This window comes from Notechis scutatus, chromosome 13, assembly GCF_049901735.1.
Source record: "Notechis scutatus isolate UNSWTSFEM ecotype Mainland chromosome 13, rNotScu1.2, whole genome shotgun sequence".
In the NCBI taxonomy this organism is placed as follows: Eukaryota; Metazoa; Chordata; class Lepidosauria; order Squamata; family Elapidae; genus Notechis; species Notechis scutatus.
The window spans coordinates 9249289-9263151 of NC_142021.1; the positions used below are offsets into that span (position 1 = coordinate 9249289).

The 13863-nt window shown below is 42.4% G+C and overlaps 1 protein-coding gene across 1 annotated transcript; it reads right to left on the minus strand.

Annotated features, from left to right (window-relative positions):
• Nucleotides 1–54: 54 nt before the first annotated feature.
• On the minus strand, nucleotides 55–9823 carry PUS1 (pseudouridine synthase 1). The gene is made up of 6 exons (XM_026689834.2): nucleotides 9451–9823; nucleotides 6379–6588; nucleotides 5078–5215; nucleotides 4265–4367; nucleotides 2459–3156; nucleotides 55–985 (listed from the first exon to the last, which is right to left on the minus strand). The coding sequence occupies exons 1-6, from the start codon at nucleotides 9679–9681 to the stop codon at nucleotides 941–943; spliced, it is 1425 nt and encodes a 474-aa protein (XP_026545619.1). The 5' UTR covers nucleotides 9682–9823; the 3' UTR covers nucleotides 55–940.
• Nucleotides 9824–13863: the final 4040 nt, after the last annotated feature.

Genomic DNA, 13863 nt, shown 5'->3' on the forward strand with positions numbered 1-13863 from the left:
TGACATAAATAATTGGATTAAAACCCCAATTCACCAAATAAATGATAATAGCCATTTATTTGCAGCTAAACTGTTCCTTTATTCTGTTTTTGTTGGGGAATTCATAATCATCCATATACTCATCCTTGACTTGCAAATATTCAGTCACTTTTTTCAGCGTTGTCATAACTTCGAATGGTCACTAAATAAATACGTCGACAACTACCTGTACAGCTAGTCACCTAGTAAGCAAAACAACAACATTCTGATTTCTTTTTCTTGGTGGCTTCCAAATCTTAAAATGTCCTCTGACCTTCCCCCAGATCAACAACCTTATGGCAGCATTACATGCAACCTGCATTAGAAATCATTTTTAAAAAACCTTTGCACTTTGTGTCATAAGAAGCCTTTATTATTATTATTTCAAAAGGAGCACTAAAAAAAACCTGAAATAGACAATTTTCTAAAAAAATGGAGATGAAACCCAGTTGTTCCAACCCAGAGTTTGTTTCAACCACCACATTATTTGGTCTATGAGAAAGTGGAAAAATTTTTTAAAAAAAATTAAAATATTGTTTTTACAAAAGGAAGTAAGTTTCCAAAAACCTTATTACTTGGCTGAGCCAATAATCACAGAAAGCTTTCCAAAAGAACAATTAATTTTGGCTGTTGGAAAAACCAAAAGGGAAGAGCATTCTTAACGGCTTGCACTTATCTGTACGAGTCCGATAACTATTTTTCTCCAACATGTTTTTAAAAGTTATTTTTTATCGAACATAATTAAAGTAGTGCTTTTTTCAAGCTAGCGTTGTCTCCACTGCTGCAGAGAGGATGAGAAATGTAACTTCGGTCCTTGTTCATCTGTGTTCCAAGCCTAAGGAACACCCATCATTGAAAAAAAAGCTTGATTTTTCAGGCCAAAGAATCGTGAATCCATAGTATCAAACTGTGCCTGGAATCCTCAATCAGAATTGTCTTCACATCCATCGCTGCCATCAGGATCAGACTGAAAGAAGAAGCAAAGAAGCACTTTAATTCTTCAATGGAAATTCTCCATCATCCAGGTCATTATACTGTCCCAAAAGTGGGGGGGTTTCCCTCAAAAGGCAACTGGACTTTATGGGGTTTTTTTTCCCCCTTGAAAATGTGTCATTTCTCATCCACGAACTGAAGAAGCTTCTTGGATGAGAAGCAAAATGTTTTGAAAGAAATAAAAACAAAAAGTCCAGTTGCCTATTGGGAGGGGACGGACATCTTTGAGACTTTAATTCTTCCCAAAGCAAACCCCCACACAAGGCAATCCGCAATATCATGGTTGGAAGTTGCAAACTTGCTTCCTTCCTAGATTTTTATCTACGGAGATCTCCATAAAAATCTAAGATGGAGACCATCTGTAGTTAAATAAAATAGATATACTTTTATCTATCCATCTCCTCCCACTTATGACTGCATGACTGTAATCTTGTTACTTGTATTCTTATAGTTTTTATTGTTTCCTAGTATGATTTGATTGCTTATTTGTACCCTATGACTCTTATTAAGTGTTGTATCTTATGATTCTTGACGAATGTATCTTTCCTTTTATGTACACTAAGAGAATCTGCACCAAGACCAATTCCTTGTGTGTCCAATCACACTTGGCCAATAAAGAATTCTATTCTATTCTATTTATAAAAAATATCTACAGACCCCTCACATCCCGGACATAAACTGTTTCAACTCCTACCCTCAAAATGACGCTATAGAGCACTGCACACCAGAACAACTAGCCACAAGGACAGTTTTTTCCCACACACCATCACTCTGCTAAAAAAATAATTCCCACAACACTGTCCAACTATTTACAAAGTCTGCACTACTATTACTATTAATCTTCTCATCAGTCCTTATCACCTACCCCCTTCCACTTGTGACTGTATGACTGTAACTTTGTTGCTTGTATCCTTATGATTTATATTGACTGTTTCCTGGTATGATTTGATTGCTTATTGTACCCCATGACTATCATTAAGTGTTGTACTTTATGATTCTTCACTCTTGATGAATATATCTTTTCTTTTTTTATGTACACTGAGAGCACATGCACCAAGACAAATTCCTTGTGTGCCCAATCATACTTGGCTAATAAAGCATTCTATTCTAAGTCAACTAGGTCACAGATGTCTCAAAGGTGCTTTCAAAAAGGCAACTGGACTTCCTTCAACGATGATTCATCCAGTTCTCTTTTTGACAGCACCTTTGGGACATTCTTATATTCTCCTTTCTCCAAGAACCTCCATGGAATCTCCATCAGCGTCTCCCATCATGTTATCCCCACAATGATAAATCTGTGGGCTGAGAAAGACCCAACGTTACCCAGATAGCTTAGTCGAGATGGGACTTCAATATGAGCCTCACCACGTCTAGTCCAGCCCCATCACCACTGAACCCCACTGGTTCTTGGGCTGAGGAGGAGGGAGCCCAAATCTTTTCCCCTTACCTTGGCATCTCTGGTGTCTTCCTGCAGCCTTGAGATGGTGGAATCAAACTGATGGTTGAAGAGCGTCTCCAGCCAGTTCACCATGGACTTTTCTTCCTTCTCCGTGTTGATAATGGTGGGGTAGATGTGCTGCTCTTTGAAAGCCGCAATCTTCCCCTCTTCTTCTGCCCATTCCAGGGCTTCGTGGAGACCGTCGTCCCCAAACCGTTGGTTGTAGCTCTCAAAGTGGACCCGTTCCAAAATCAGGCCCAGCCCAGGAGCCTTGGGGATGTCCACCTTCTCCTCTCCCCAGCTCTGCTCCATGATGGATTGGGCGGCGTGTCCCTTGACGATCGCGATCACCAAGCCGATCATTTTCCGGATCTGGTGCATCATGAAACTCTGTCCTTTCACCTTCACTACCGCGAACTCCACACCGTCCCTCACGAAGGGCTCTTCGCAGAACATCTCCATGATGTAACGCTTGGCACTGGGATCCTTGGGGCCCTTCTGGGAGGTGAAGTTATGGAAGTTGTGGGTGCCTCTGTAGCAAGCCAGGAGGTCGTTGACAGTGTCCAAAGTCTCAGCACTCAAGCGGTAGATTTCACCCGGAGAAGCGTCATCCTTGTGGGCAAAGGCAAACGTCGGCAGCATGTACGAATAGGTCCGGGCATCGCATCTGTTCTTGGAATTGAATTTTCCAGTCACTCTTTTCAGCCCTGTTTTTTTGTTTATCAGACAAAACTTTAGGACAATGTCAACTTCGGGTCAATCTTTGTAATTTTTTCACAGCTGGGCAGGATCAAAATACAAGAACTTACACCAAGGGCCTTCAAACTTGGCAAGTTTAAGACTTGTGGACTTCAACTCCCAGAATTCCTGAGCTAACAGGACTGGAGGAGGAACAATTCTGAGAGTTGAAGTCCACAAGTCTTCAAACTGTCAAGTTTGAAAACCACTGAATTCTATCTCATCTGTATCTATTATCTATCTATCTATCTATCTATCTATCTATCTATCTATCTATCTATCCATCCATCCATCCATCCATCCATCCATCCATCCATCCATCCATCTAATCCAAGGGTCTTCAAACTTGCCAAGCTTAAGACTTGTGGACTTCAACTCCCAGAATTCCTGAGCTAACAGGGCTGGAGGAGGAATTCTGGGGCTTGAAGTCCACAAATCTTAAAGATGTCAAGTTTGAAGACCACTGACTTACACCATAGTACGGGCCTTTTAATAATAGATTAAATGCTGAATTGAAGTGGAATGCCCAAACCTGATTAAAAGTGGTTTCCTTAAAAAGGAATCTCTTGGGATGATCTGAATCTAGATTTGATCGGATCAAAAATGGTATCAGAAATGGTATAGGGTTTCCTGCCTGAGCAGGAAGTTGGACTAGAAGACCTCCAAGGTCCCTTCCACCTCTGTTATTCTAAAAGTGTTATTCTAAAATTTTTGGGTATCTTGGGAACCAGCATTTATTTACAACAGGTGCAGTGTCCTAGGGCAGGGGTCCCCAACCTCTGGGCCATGAGGTTTTTTTCCCTAAACCCTCCCACCCCCCAAAAAAGAATGCAAATGACCAGCTTGTCTGCAAGGAGTATCAATCCTTCCATTCCCACCATCCAGTCAAGAGCTGAAGAAGCTTCTTGGATGAGAAGCAAAATGTCTTCAAAGAAAAACAAAGAAAGTCCAGTTGCCTCCTGAAAAAGCTCCTTTGGGACAACCATGATCTGGATGACTTGAATCTCCACAGAAACACTCCCCCACCCCCAAGTTTCTTATGCCTTATAATTCCAAAGCGCTTATACTCTCCCTTACCTAAAATTCTTATGTGAGAAGGAAGATGCTCGTTAATCTTCTGTAAAATATCTTCGATCAGCCAGACCTTCAAGGAAACGATCTGTCCGGCCGCAGACACGCCCTGAATTTTTCACCCCCCCCCAAAAAAAAGAAAGAAAAAAGAAATTAAATAAAAATGAGGAACAATAGAACTGGGCAGAATTGGTACATTGGATAAAAAGGCCACTGAATCCCATTTCAAAGAACGTTTGCAACTCAATTTACGTTTCACAGACATGAAAATATTAAATGTTAAAAATAAGTCCCAGGGGGGAAAAAGCGGTTCATTTAAAAACCACCTGTCAACTCATAAAACATTTTTAATGGCCGTTTTATAGTTGCCAACAGAAAGTGGGGGAGGGGGAGGCGAGAAAGAGGTTTGAAAGAGCAGTGCGGCCAATTGGAAACTGAAAGTGCATTCCATGCATAGTTTTTCAGGGATTGTAACTAGGTGACTGAAGTTTCTGCCGCCCAAAAATCTAACTGGAGAACATGATCGATGACTCTTGGCTATGGATGTGTCTCATTGGAGAATATGAATTATGATACACCCAGAGGGGTGGGTGGGGGGAACCCAGGGTCAAGGGTGACAATGAATGTGTCTCAGACTTGGCTACAGCCAGCTGGACATGTTAATTCCTAATAAATCCTCTTTAGTTTTGGAAGTTGGCTCATGATTTAATTGGGGTAACTGCCGGGATCTTCACAACCACCTTTCTTACCTTTTCAGCACAATCTTTAATGCCCCGTCATTAAACCAATGGTCATTAAGTCAAAAGCTACCAGTATTACCTTATCGGTCCGGGCACATCTCTGAAACGACATTTTCTTCATGTCTTCTCCGTGGTTTTCCGGAATACATCCGGATTTTATGAGGGCTGATACCAAGTCATCCTCAATTGTCCTGTACTGGGAACTTTTCACGTTGCGCTGAGAGGGGGAAAAAGAGAGAGAGAAATGAATGCATTTTTTCCCCCCGAATGCCATCACTCTGCTAAACAACTAATTCCTACAACACTGTCAAACTACTTAGTAAGACTGTATTACTATTATTCTTCTCATCATTCCTAGTACCTATCTCTTCCCACTTATGACTATAACCGTGTTGCTTGTATCTTTACAATTGTTTTGTTTCCTAGTATGATTTGATGGCTTGTTAGTAAGCTAAGACTATCACTAAGTGTTGTGATTCTTGATGAATGTATTTTTTTAATTTTCTTTATGTACACTGAGAGCATTTGCACCAAGACAAATTCCTTGTGTGTCCAATCACACTTGGCCAATAAAGAATTCTATTCTGTTCTGTTCTGTTCTGTTCTATTCTGTTCTATTCTATTATTCTATTCTATTCTATTCTATTCTATTCTATTCTATTCTATTCTATTCTATTATTCTATTCTATTCTATTCTATTCCATTCCATTCCATTCCATTCTATTGTAATTCTATTCCATTCCATTCCATTCTCCTTCCTCTATTCTCTTCGCTTTTACACTTTACACGATGATGCTTGAAGACATTCCAAGCCTACATTCTACCCCATTTTCCTGAAAATACGACCTACCCTGAAAGTAAGTCCTAGCTTGATTTTTTACACATGCGCCAATATAAGTCCTACCCCCAAAATAAGCCCTAATTAAGACACCACCCACTCCAGAGTGCATGGATAAAAGTTAAGCTAGGGTGGGAATGGGGGATGGTGGGGGGGTGGAGCTGCCCTACTACTTACTTTTGGACAGTTGTAGCCAAGCCTCGGACACCCCGATACCTGCCTTGCCGGCCCATTTCTTCTGCAGCCGGCAAGGCTTTCCTGAAGGCCTCTAGCTGATAAGAAAGCTCAGGATCGATCCAGGGCTCTGTTATCAGCCGCAGAGGCCTTCAGGGAAGCCTTGCCGGCTGCAGAAAAAGAAGTTTATGAAGCGAAAAGGAGTCCGGGAGCAACGCATGCAAGTGAAGTTAGTCAGTGGATGACTTCCCCCGAAAGTAAGACCTGGTGCCTTTTTTTGGGGTGGCAAAAATATATATAAGACAGGGTCTTATTTTCGGGAAAACCCAGTAAGTCATTCCCACATGCCATTATATCCAGGTGCTCACCTGCATTCCATGGTAACCTTTCCCACAATACACCAGCAACAGCACAACTTTCTTCTTCGGGAACTTCTTGGTCTCGTCCTTGGCCTCTTCCTCGTTGTCCTTCAGCCTTTTGGCTTCGTGTCCGTTCTCCTCCTGCTTCCCGGACTCCTCCCTCGGCCTCTTCGCCAGGCTGTGTTCCATACTTCCCAGCTGCTCAGCTGTTGCAAGACACTGGAAGAGACCACAACAAAACCCCGCAAGGATTGCGCAGTTTAATGGAGGAGTAGATGCCTCGTTGCAATGCTAGTTAGGTATGATAGCCAAGTACAGTTGCAACGCCACTCAGGGTCAGCTGAAATGCTAGTTATAGCTACAATGCTAATTAAGTATACGTGCCATGCTAGTTACGTATAGTTGCTATATTGCTAGGCATAGTTGCAACAAAAGCACAACAAAGAATGTTCTTTCTGCACCAACTCAGAAAGCTCAAACTGCCCAAGGAGCTGCTGATCCAGTTCTACAAAGGAATGATTGAGTCTGTCACCTGCACCTCTATAACTGTCTGGTTCGGCTCTGCGACCCAACAGGACAGACACAGACTTCACAGAGTAATTAGAACTGCAGAAAAAAACAATTACTACCAACCTGCCTTCCATAGAGGACCTGTACACTGCACAAGTCAAAAAGAAGGCTGTGAAAATATCTACAGACCCCTCACATCCTGGACATAAACTGTTTCAACTCCGACAACACTATAGAGTCCTGCACACCACCACAACTAGACACAAGGACAGTTTTTCCCTGAATGCCATCACTCTGCTAAACAACTAATTCCCTCAACACTGTCAAACTATTTACTAAGACTGTATTGCTATTCTTCTTCTTATCCTTCCCATTACCTATTATGTCTATAACCCCGTTGTTTGTATCTTTACAACTTATTTTGGTTTCTTTGTTTTCCTAGTATGTTTTGATTGCGTATTAGTAACCTATCACTAAGTGTTGTATCTTATGACTCTTGATGAATGTATTTTATTTTTTCTTATGTACACTGAGATCAGATGCACCAAAGACAAATTCCTTGTGTGTCCAATCACACTTGGCCAATAAAGAATTCTATTCTATTCTATTCTATTCTATTCTATTCTATTCTATTCTATTCTATTCTAATTTCATTCCCTATTCTGTTCTCTTCTCATTTCATTCTCTTCTCATTTCATTCCCTATTCTATTCTATTCTCATTCCCTATTCTATTCTATTCTCATTTCATTCTATTCTAATTTCATTCCCTATTCTATTCTATTCTCATTTCATTCTCTTCTCATTTCATTCCCTATTCTATTATATTCTCTTCTCATTCCCTTTTCTATTTTATTCTCATTTCATTCCCTATTCTATTCTATTCTATTCTATTCTATTCTCATTTCATTGTCTTCTCTTCTCATTTCATTCCCTATTCTATTCTAATTTCATTCTCTTCTTATTTCATTCCCTATTCTATTATATTCTCTTCTCATTCCCTATTCTATTTTATTCTCATTTCATTCCCTATTCTATTCTATTCTATTTTCATTCTCTTCTCTTCTCATTTCATTCCCTATTCTATTCTATTCTCATTTCATTCTCTTCTCATTTCATTCCCTATTCTATTATATTCTCTTCTCATTCCCTATTCTATTTTATTCTCATTTCATTCCCTATTCTATTCTATTCTATTCTATTCTATTCTATTCTATTCTCATTTCATTCCCTATTCTATTCTCATTTCATTCTCTTCTCTTCTCTTCTCATTCCCTATTCTATTCTCTTCTCATTTCATTCCCTATTCTATTCTATTCTATTCTATTCTATGCTAGCTACAGTTGCAAGGCTAGCTAGATATAGTTGCAATGCTAGTTAGGTATAGTAGTAGCGCTAGCTAGGTACAATTGCCATGGTAGTTAAGTACAGCTGTAATGCTAGTTAGGTACATAAGGGTACAAAGAGAGAACCCACACATAAGGGTGGATTTTAATCTGCTCTGCAGCTCCCACTCTGGTCTCTGCGTTGCTTGTACAGAATATAAAATAATGAAAGGGTCTTCTTGAAGGTCTTCTAACTCAACCCCCATGGCTCAAGCCACAGACCCCCCACCATCCGGACAAATAGCTGCCCAGTATAAATACAAACACACATAAAATACACGTCTCTGTTTAGAGCTGAAAAGCAGGCAGGAGTTTTGAAGGAAAGAATGGTTAAAAAGAAACCATGCCCACCATTAGTGTTTAGCATTTATCTGATTTGTCAATAGCATTGCATGGATCCAAAAATGAAAATAGAAGGGGGAAGGAGAATCCTGAAAATGTGGAAGAGAGGGAGGGAGGGAGGGAGAAAAAGATGGGAGGTAGGGAGGAAGAGAGAAAGAAAGAGGGAGGGTAGGAAAGTAGGTAGAAGAAGGAAGGGAAGGAAAGAGATGGGATGAAGGGAGGGAGGAAGTAAGAGGGTGAGAGGGAGGGAAGGAAAGAAGGAAGGAAAAGAGATGGGAGGGAAGAAGAAAAGATGGGAGAGGGAGGGCGAGGGGAGGAGGAAAGAAGGGGAGGAAGATGGGGGAGGGAAGGAAAGGAAGGAAGAGAGAGGGGGAGGAGGGTAGGAAGTTAGGTAGAGGAAGGAAGGAGGAAAGAGATGGGATGAAGGGAGGGAGGGAGGAAGTGAGAGGGTGAGAAGAAAGAAGGAAGGAAAAGAGATGGGAGGGAGGGCGGGAAGAAGGAAGAGAGAGAGGGCGGGGGGAGGGAGGGTAGGAAGGTAGGTAGAGGAAGGAAGGAAAGGAAAGATGGGAGGGAGGAGAAAAAGATGGGATGAAGGGATGGTGAGAGGGAGGAAGGAAGAGGGTGAGAGGGAGGGAAGGAAAGAAGGAAAAGAGATGGGAAGGAGGGCGGGCGGGAAGAAGGAAGAAAGAGGGAGGGAAGGAAGGAAATAAAATCTGGAGCTGAAAAGCAGCCAGAACCTTTGCAAAGACTCGCTAAAAGGGGCTTCGCACGCCCCGGGACCCTCTGCTCGTGAGAACGACCCTTTTCACCCCGAATGCTTTCTCCTCTTGCACGGGTACCACTTACCTTCTGACGCGCGTTGCAGCTCCAAAGACTCGCGGTTCCCCACCGGGCTTCGCCAACCACCAACCGGCTAGATCTCCAATAACCGCCCAGCGGAAGAAGGCTGCTCGTTTGCCCGAGAACCCCAGGATCCGGGCGCCTCCCCCGCCGACCCCCGGGACCGCTTCTCCATGCCCCAACGGTGACCCCCAAAGAACCCCAAATCCCCCTTTTTCCCCCAAGCAGCCACCTCATTCCAGCAAAGCGCTGGAGAGGAGCGAAGCCTGGAGAGAGAGAGGGAGGGAAAAACAACAACAACCCCTTTTGCAAGTATTCCGACGTGCGAGGCAACCCAGGCTTCCCAACCCGGGACCACGTGGGAACCGCAGCAAAAGGAGGAGGGAGGGGGGAAAGGAGGGGAGGGATTATGGGATGGCTTACGGCAGGCGAAGAGGGACCTGGTGCAACGGTCGGCCGTGCAAGGGCGTTGCGCGTTTTGCTTTTGCAAAAAGAAAGAAAGAAAGAAGGAAAGAAAGAAAGAAAGAAAGAAAGAAAGAAAGAAAGAAAGAAAGAAAGAAAGAAAGAAAGAAAGGGAGGAAGAGAGGGAGGAAGAAAGAGAGGGAGGAAGAAAGAAAGAAAGAAAGAAAGAAAGAAAGAAAGAAAGAAAGAAAGAAAGAAAGAAAGAAAGAAAGAAAGAGAGGGAGGAAGAGAGAAAGAAAAAGACAGACAGACAGACAGACAGACAGACAGACAGACAGAAAGAAAGAAAGAAAGAAAGAAAGAAGAGAGGGAGGAAGAAAGAGAGGGAGGAAGAAAGAAAGAAAGAAAGAAAGAAAGAAAGAAAGAAAGAAAGAAAGAAAGAAAGAAAGAGAGGGAGGAAGAGAGAAAGAAAAGACAGACAGACAGACAGACAGAAAGAAAGAAAGAAAGAAAGAAAGAAAGAAGAGAGGAGGAAGAAAGAGAGGGAGGAAGAAAGAAAGAAAGAAAGAAAGAAAGAAAGAAAGAAAGAAAGAAAGAAAGAAAGAGAGGGAGGAAGAGAGAAAGAAAAAGACAGACAGACAGACAGACAGACAGACAGAAAGAAAGAAAGAAAGGGAAAGAGAGGGAGGAAGAGAGAAAGAAAGAAAGAAAGAAAGAAAGAAAGAAAGAAAGAAAGAAAGAAAGAAAGAAAGAAAGAAAGAAAGAAAGAAAGAAACCGGGCGCGCTGGCTTGCAAAAGCCTCATTGGAAGCACGCAGCGCCTTATGTGATACCCGTGTCGATGAGGGTTTAGACTAGAGTGCAGCATCCAATTTTGGTACCCACGCTATAAAAAAAGATGTTGAGACTCTAGAAAGAGTGCAGGAGGATTAGGGGACTGGAGATTAAAACATATGAAGAACGGTTGCAGGAACTGGGCATGGCTAGTCTAGTGAAGAGAAGGAGCAGGGGAGACAGGAGAGCAGTCTTCCAATATTTGCGGGGCTGCCTCAGAGAGGAGGAAGGGGTCAAGCTGTTTTCCAAGGCACCCGAAGGCCAGACAAGGAACAATGGATGGAAGCTGACCAAGGAGAGATTCAACCTGGAAATAGGGAGAAATTTTCAAACAGTGAGAACAATCAACCCATGGAACAGAAGTTGCCTTCGGAAGTTGTGGGAGCTTCATCACTGGAGGCTTTCAAGAAGAGACTGGACTGCCATCGGTCAGAAATGGTGTAGGGTCTCCTCCTTGGACTAGATGACCTCCAAGATCCCTTCCAAGTCTTAGTCTGTTCTGGTTGGGATACCTGACTAGACAGCTCTGCTAGAAAGAGTGCAGAGAAGAGCAACCAGGATGATGAGGGGACTGGAGGCTAAAACATGAAGAACGGTGTAGGGTCTCCTGCTTGGGCGGAGGGTTGGACTAGATGACCTACAAAGCCCCTTCCAACTCTTGTTATTCTGTTATTCTGATCCATCCTTCCGAATTGGATGGGAGAAGGAAGCCCTTGAGGGTAGCAAACTGATTTTGAGTCTCGGTTTATTTTCTGGGGCTTGACTTCGTTGGGTCTTTTTATGGTTTAGGGTTCAGGCCTTGGGGGAAACTAAAAGCGAAGAGAATTGGGGTCCCACGTAGATACTACGTTCCTGTGTCCTTTGCTCCTTTTAGCACCCTGGAAGTAGCCCTCAACATCTGTTTAGTGACTGTTTCAAGTTACTTACTTGAAGTGACTTACGACCGTTTTTCAGACTTACGACCATTGCAGCATCCCGATGGTCCTGTGATCAAAATTCAGACCCTTTGCAACTGGCTTACACAGGTAGTCCTCAACTTACAACCCTTCGTTTAGTGACCGATGTTACAAGGGCACTGAAAAAGTGACTTATGACCGTTTTCCACACTTAACAACTGTTGCTGCATCCTCACGGTCGTGGGATCAAAATTCGGACACTATTTTTGACGGTTGCCATGGTGTCCCTGGGGGGTCACATGATCCCCTCTTGCAACCGTCAGATAAGGAAGGTCAACGGGGAAAAACAGATTCGCTTAACAGCCGTGTCGCTCACTTAACGATTGCAGTTCACTTAACGAATGTGGCAAGAAAGGTCTTAAAACGGGGCAAAATTCACTTATGTCTCACTTAACAGAAACATTGGGCTCCATTGAGGTTGTAAGTGAAGGACTTCCTGTATTTATGACAGCTGCAGCGTCATAGGAACATCTTTTGTGACCTGATGAGCAATGTCAATGGAGAAACCAGATCTACTTAGCAACTGTGTCGCTAACTTAACAACTGCAGTGATTCGCTTCACGACTGTGCCAAGCTAGGCTGTAAAGTGGAGTGAAACTTAAGAAATGTCTTGCTTAGCAACGTGTCAGAGTATGTTCGTGAACTGGAACAGAGCATAGTAACAAGGTCAGCCAATGAATAGTCATAGCAACTAAATCAGTCAGTGAGGACTGTTTGGAAACTGAAACTAAAAGTAGCCTAGGCTGGAAACTGAAACTGGAATTAGCCTAGGCGTGGCTCTATATTAAGCTCTGCAACTCTGCAGCTATGTTGGAGCTGAGTCTGTCTATTGAAGATGAAACTAACTTGCTTGCTTGCTGAAGGCTGGAGCTCTGCTCTGAACTTGCAACATGTCTCTGTTTGAGTTTGCTCCATGTTGGAGAAACCTACAACTGGCTTGTAAAATCTACTTATGTTTATAACGATGTTACGTGAAGCATCGGCCATCTGTGTTTATTTTTCTGGCGCTGAATTATCGCTGCGAAACTCTCAATACAGTGGATATTTCGGGCTCAGTTGTGATTGTAAATTGTACCTCTTCGAAAATCCCAGATTGTAGGGTAAACTGAGAAGTCCAAAACATCCGATACAAGGAGTCTTGTGTTTTTATGTTGTGGCCAAGATCAGGATACAAGAGGGGACTGGAGGCTAAAACATACAAAGAATGGTTGCTGGAATTCGGTGTGTTTGGCTTAATGAGAAGAATTCACTAGAGGTGACATAGCAGTGATCCAATATCTTAGGGGCTGCCCCAGAGAGGAGGGAGTCAAGCTATTCTCCAAGCACCTGAAGGCAGGACAAGAAGCAACGGATGGGAACTAATCAAGGGGAGAAGCAACCTAGAACTAAGGAGGAATTTCCTGCCAGTGAGAATAATCACTCAGTGGAAGAGCTTACCTTGAGAAGTTGTAGATGCTCCAACACTGGAAGTTTTTAAGAAGAGATTGGACAACCATTTGTCTGAAGTGGTGAAGGGTTTTCTGCCTGCTGGGGTTGAGTCCACAAGTCTTCCAAGGTCCTTCCAATTCTGTTACCCTATTCTAGATGCTCCAACACTGGAATTTTATTGCTAGAGATTGTACAATTCCATTTGTCTGAAGTGGTGTATTTTCTGCCTATGCTACTCTTCTATTCTTAGACCTTCTAGGTCCCTTCCAATTCTGTTATTCAATTCCTATTCCTATTCTATTCCTAATCTATTCCTATTGCTATTCTTCTACTCCTATTCCTATTCTTCTATTCCTATTGCTACTCTTGTATTCTTATTCCTATTCTATTCCCTATTCTTCAATTCCTATTCCTATACTTCTATTCCTATTTTTCTATTCCTATTCTATTCCTATTGCTATTCTTCTACTCCTATTGCTATTCTTCTACTCCTATTCTTATTCTTCTATTCCTATTGCTATTCTCTACTCCTATTCTTATTCTTCTATTCCTATTGCTATTCTTCTTCTATTCCTATTCTATTCCTATTGCTATTCTTCTACTCCTATTCTTCTATTCCTATTACTACTCTTCCATTCCTTAAGGGTTTCTCCATGGCGTCACCAAGAAAACCTCCTATGTGACTTCAGCCTGTGGGCCACCCTTAACAGAACACCCCCAAAGGTGCTTTTCCAAAAAGGCAACTGGGCTTTGTTTTTCCTTGAAGACGTTTCGCTCCTCATCCAAGAAGCTTCTTCTGT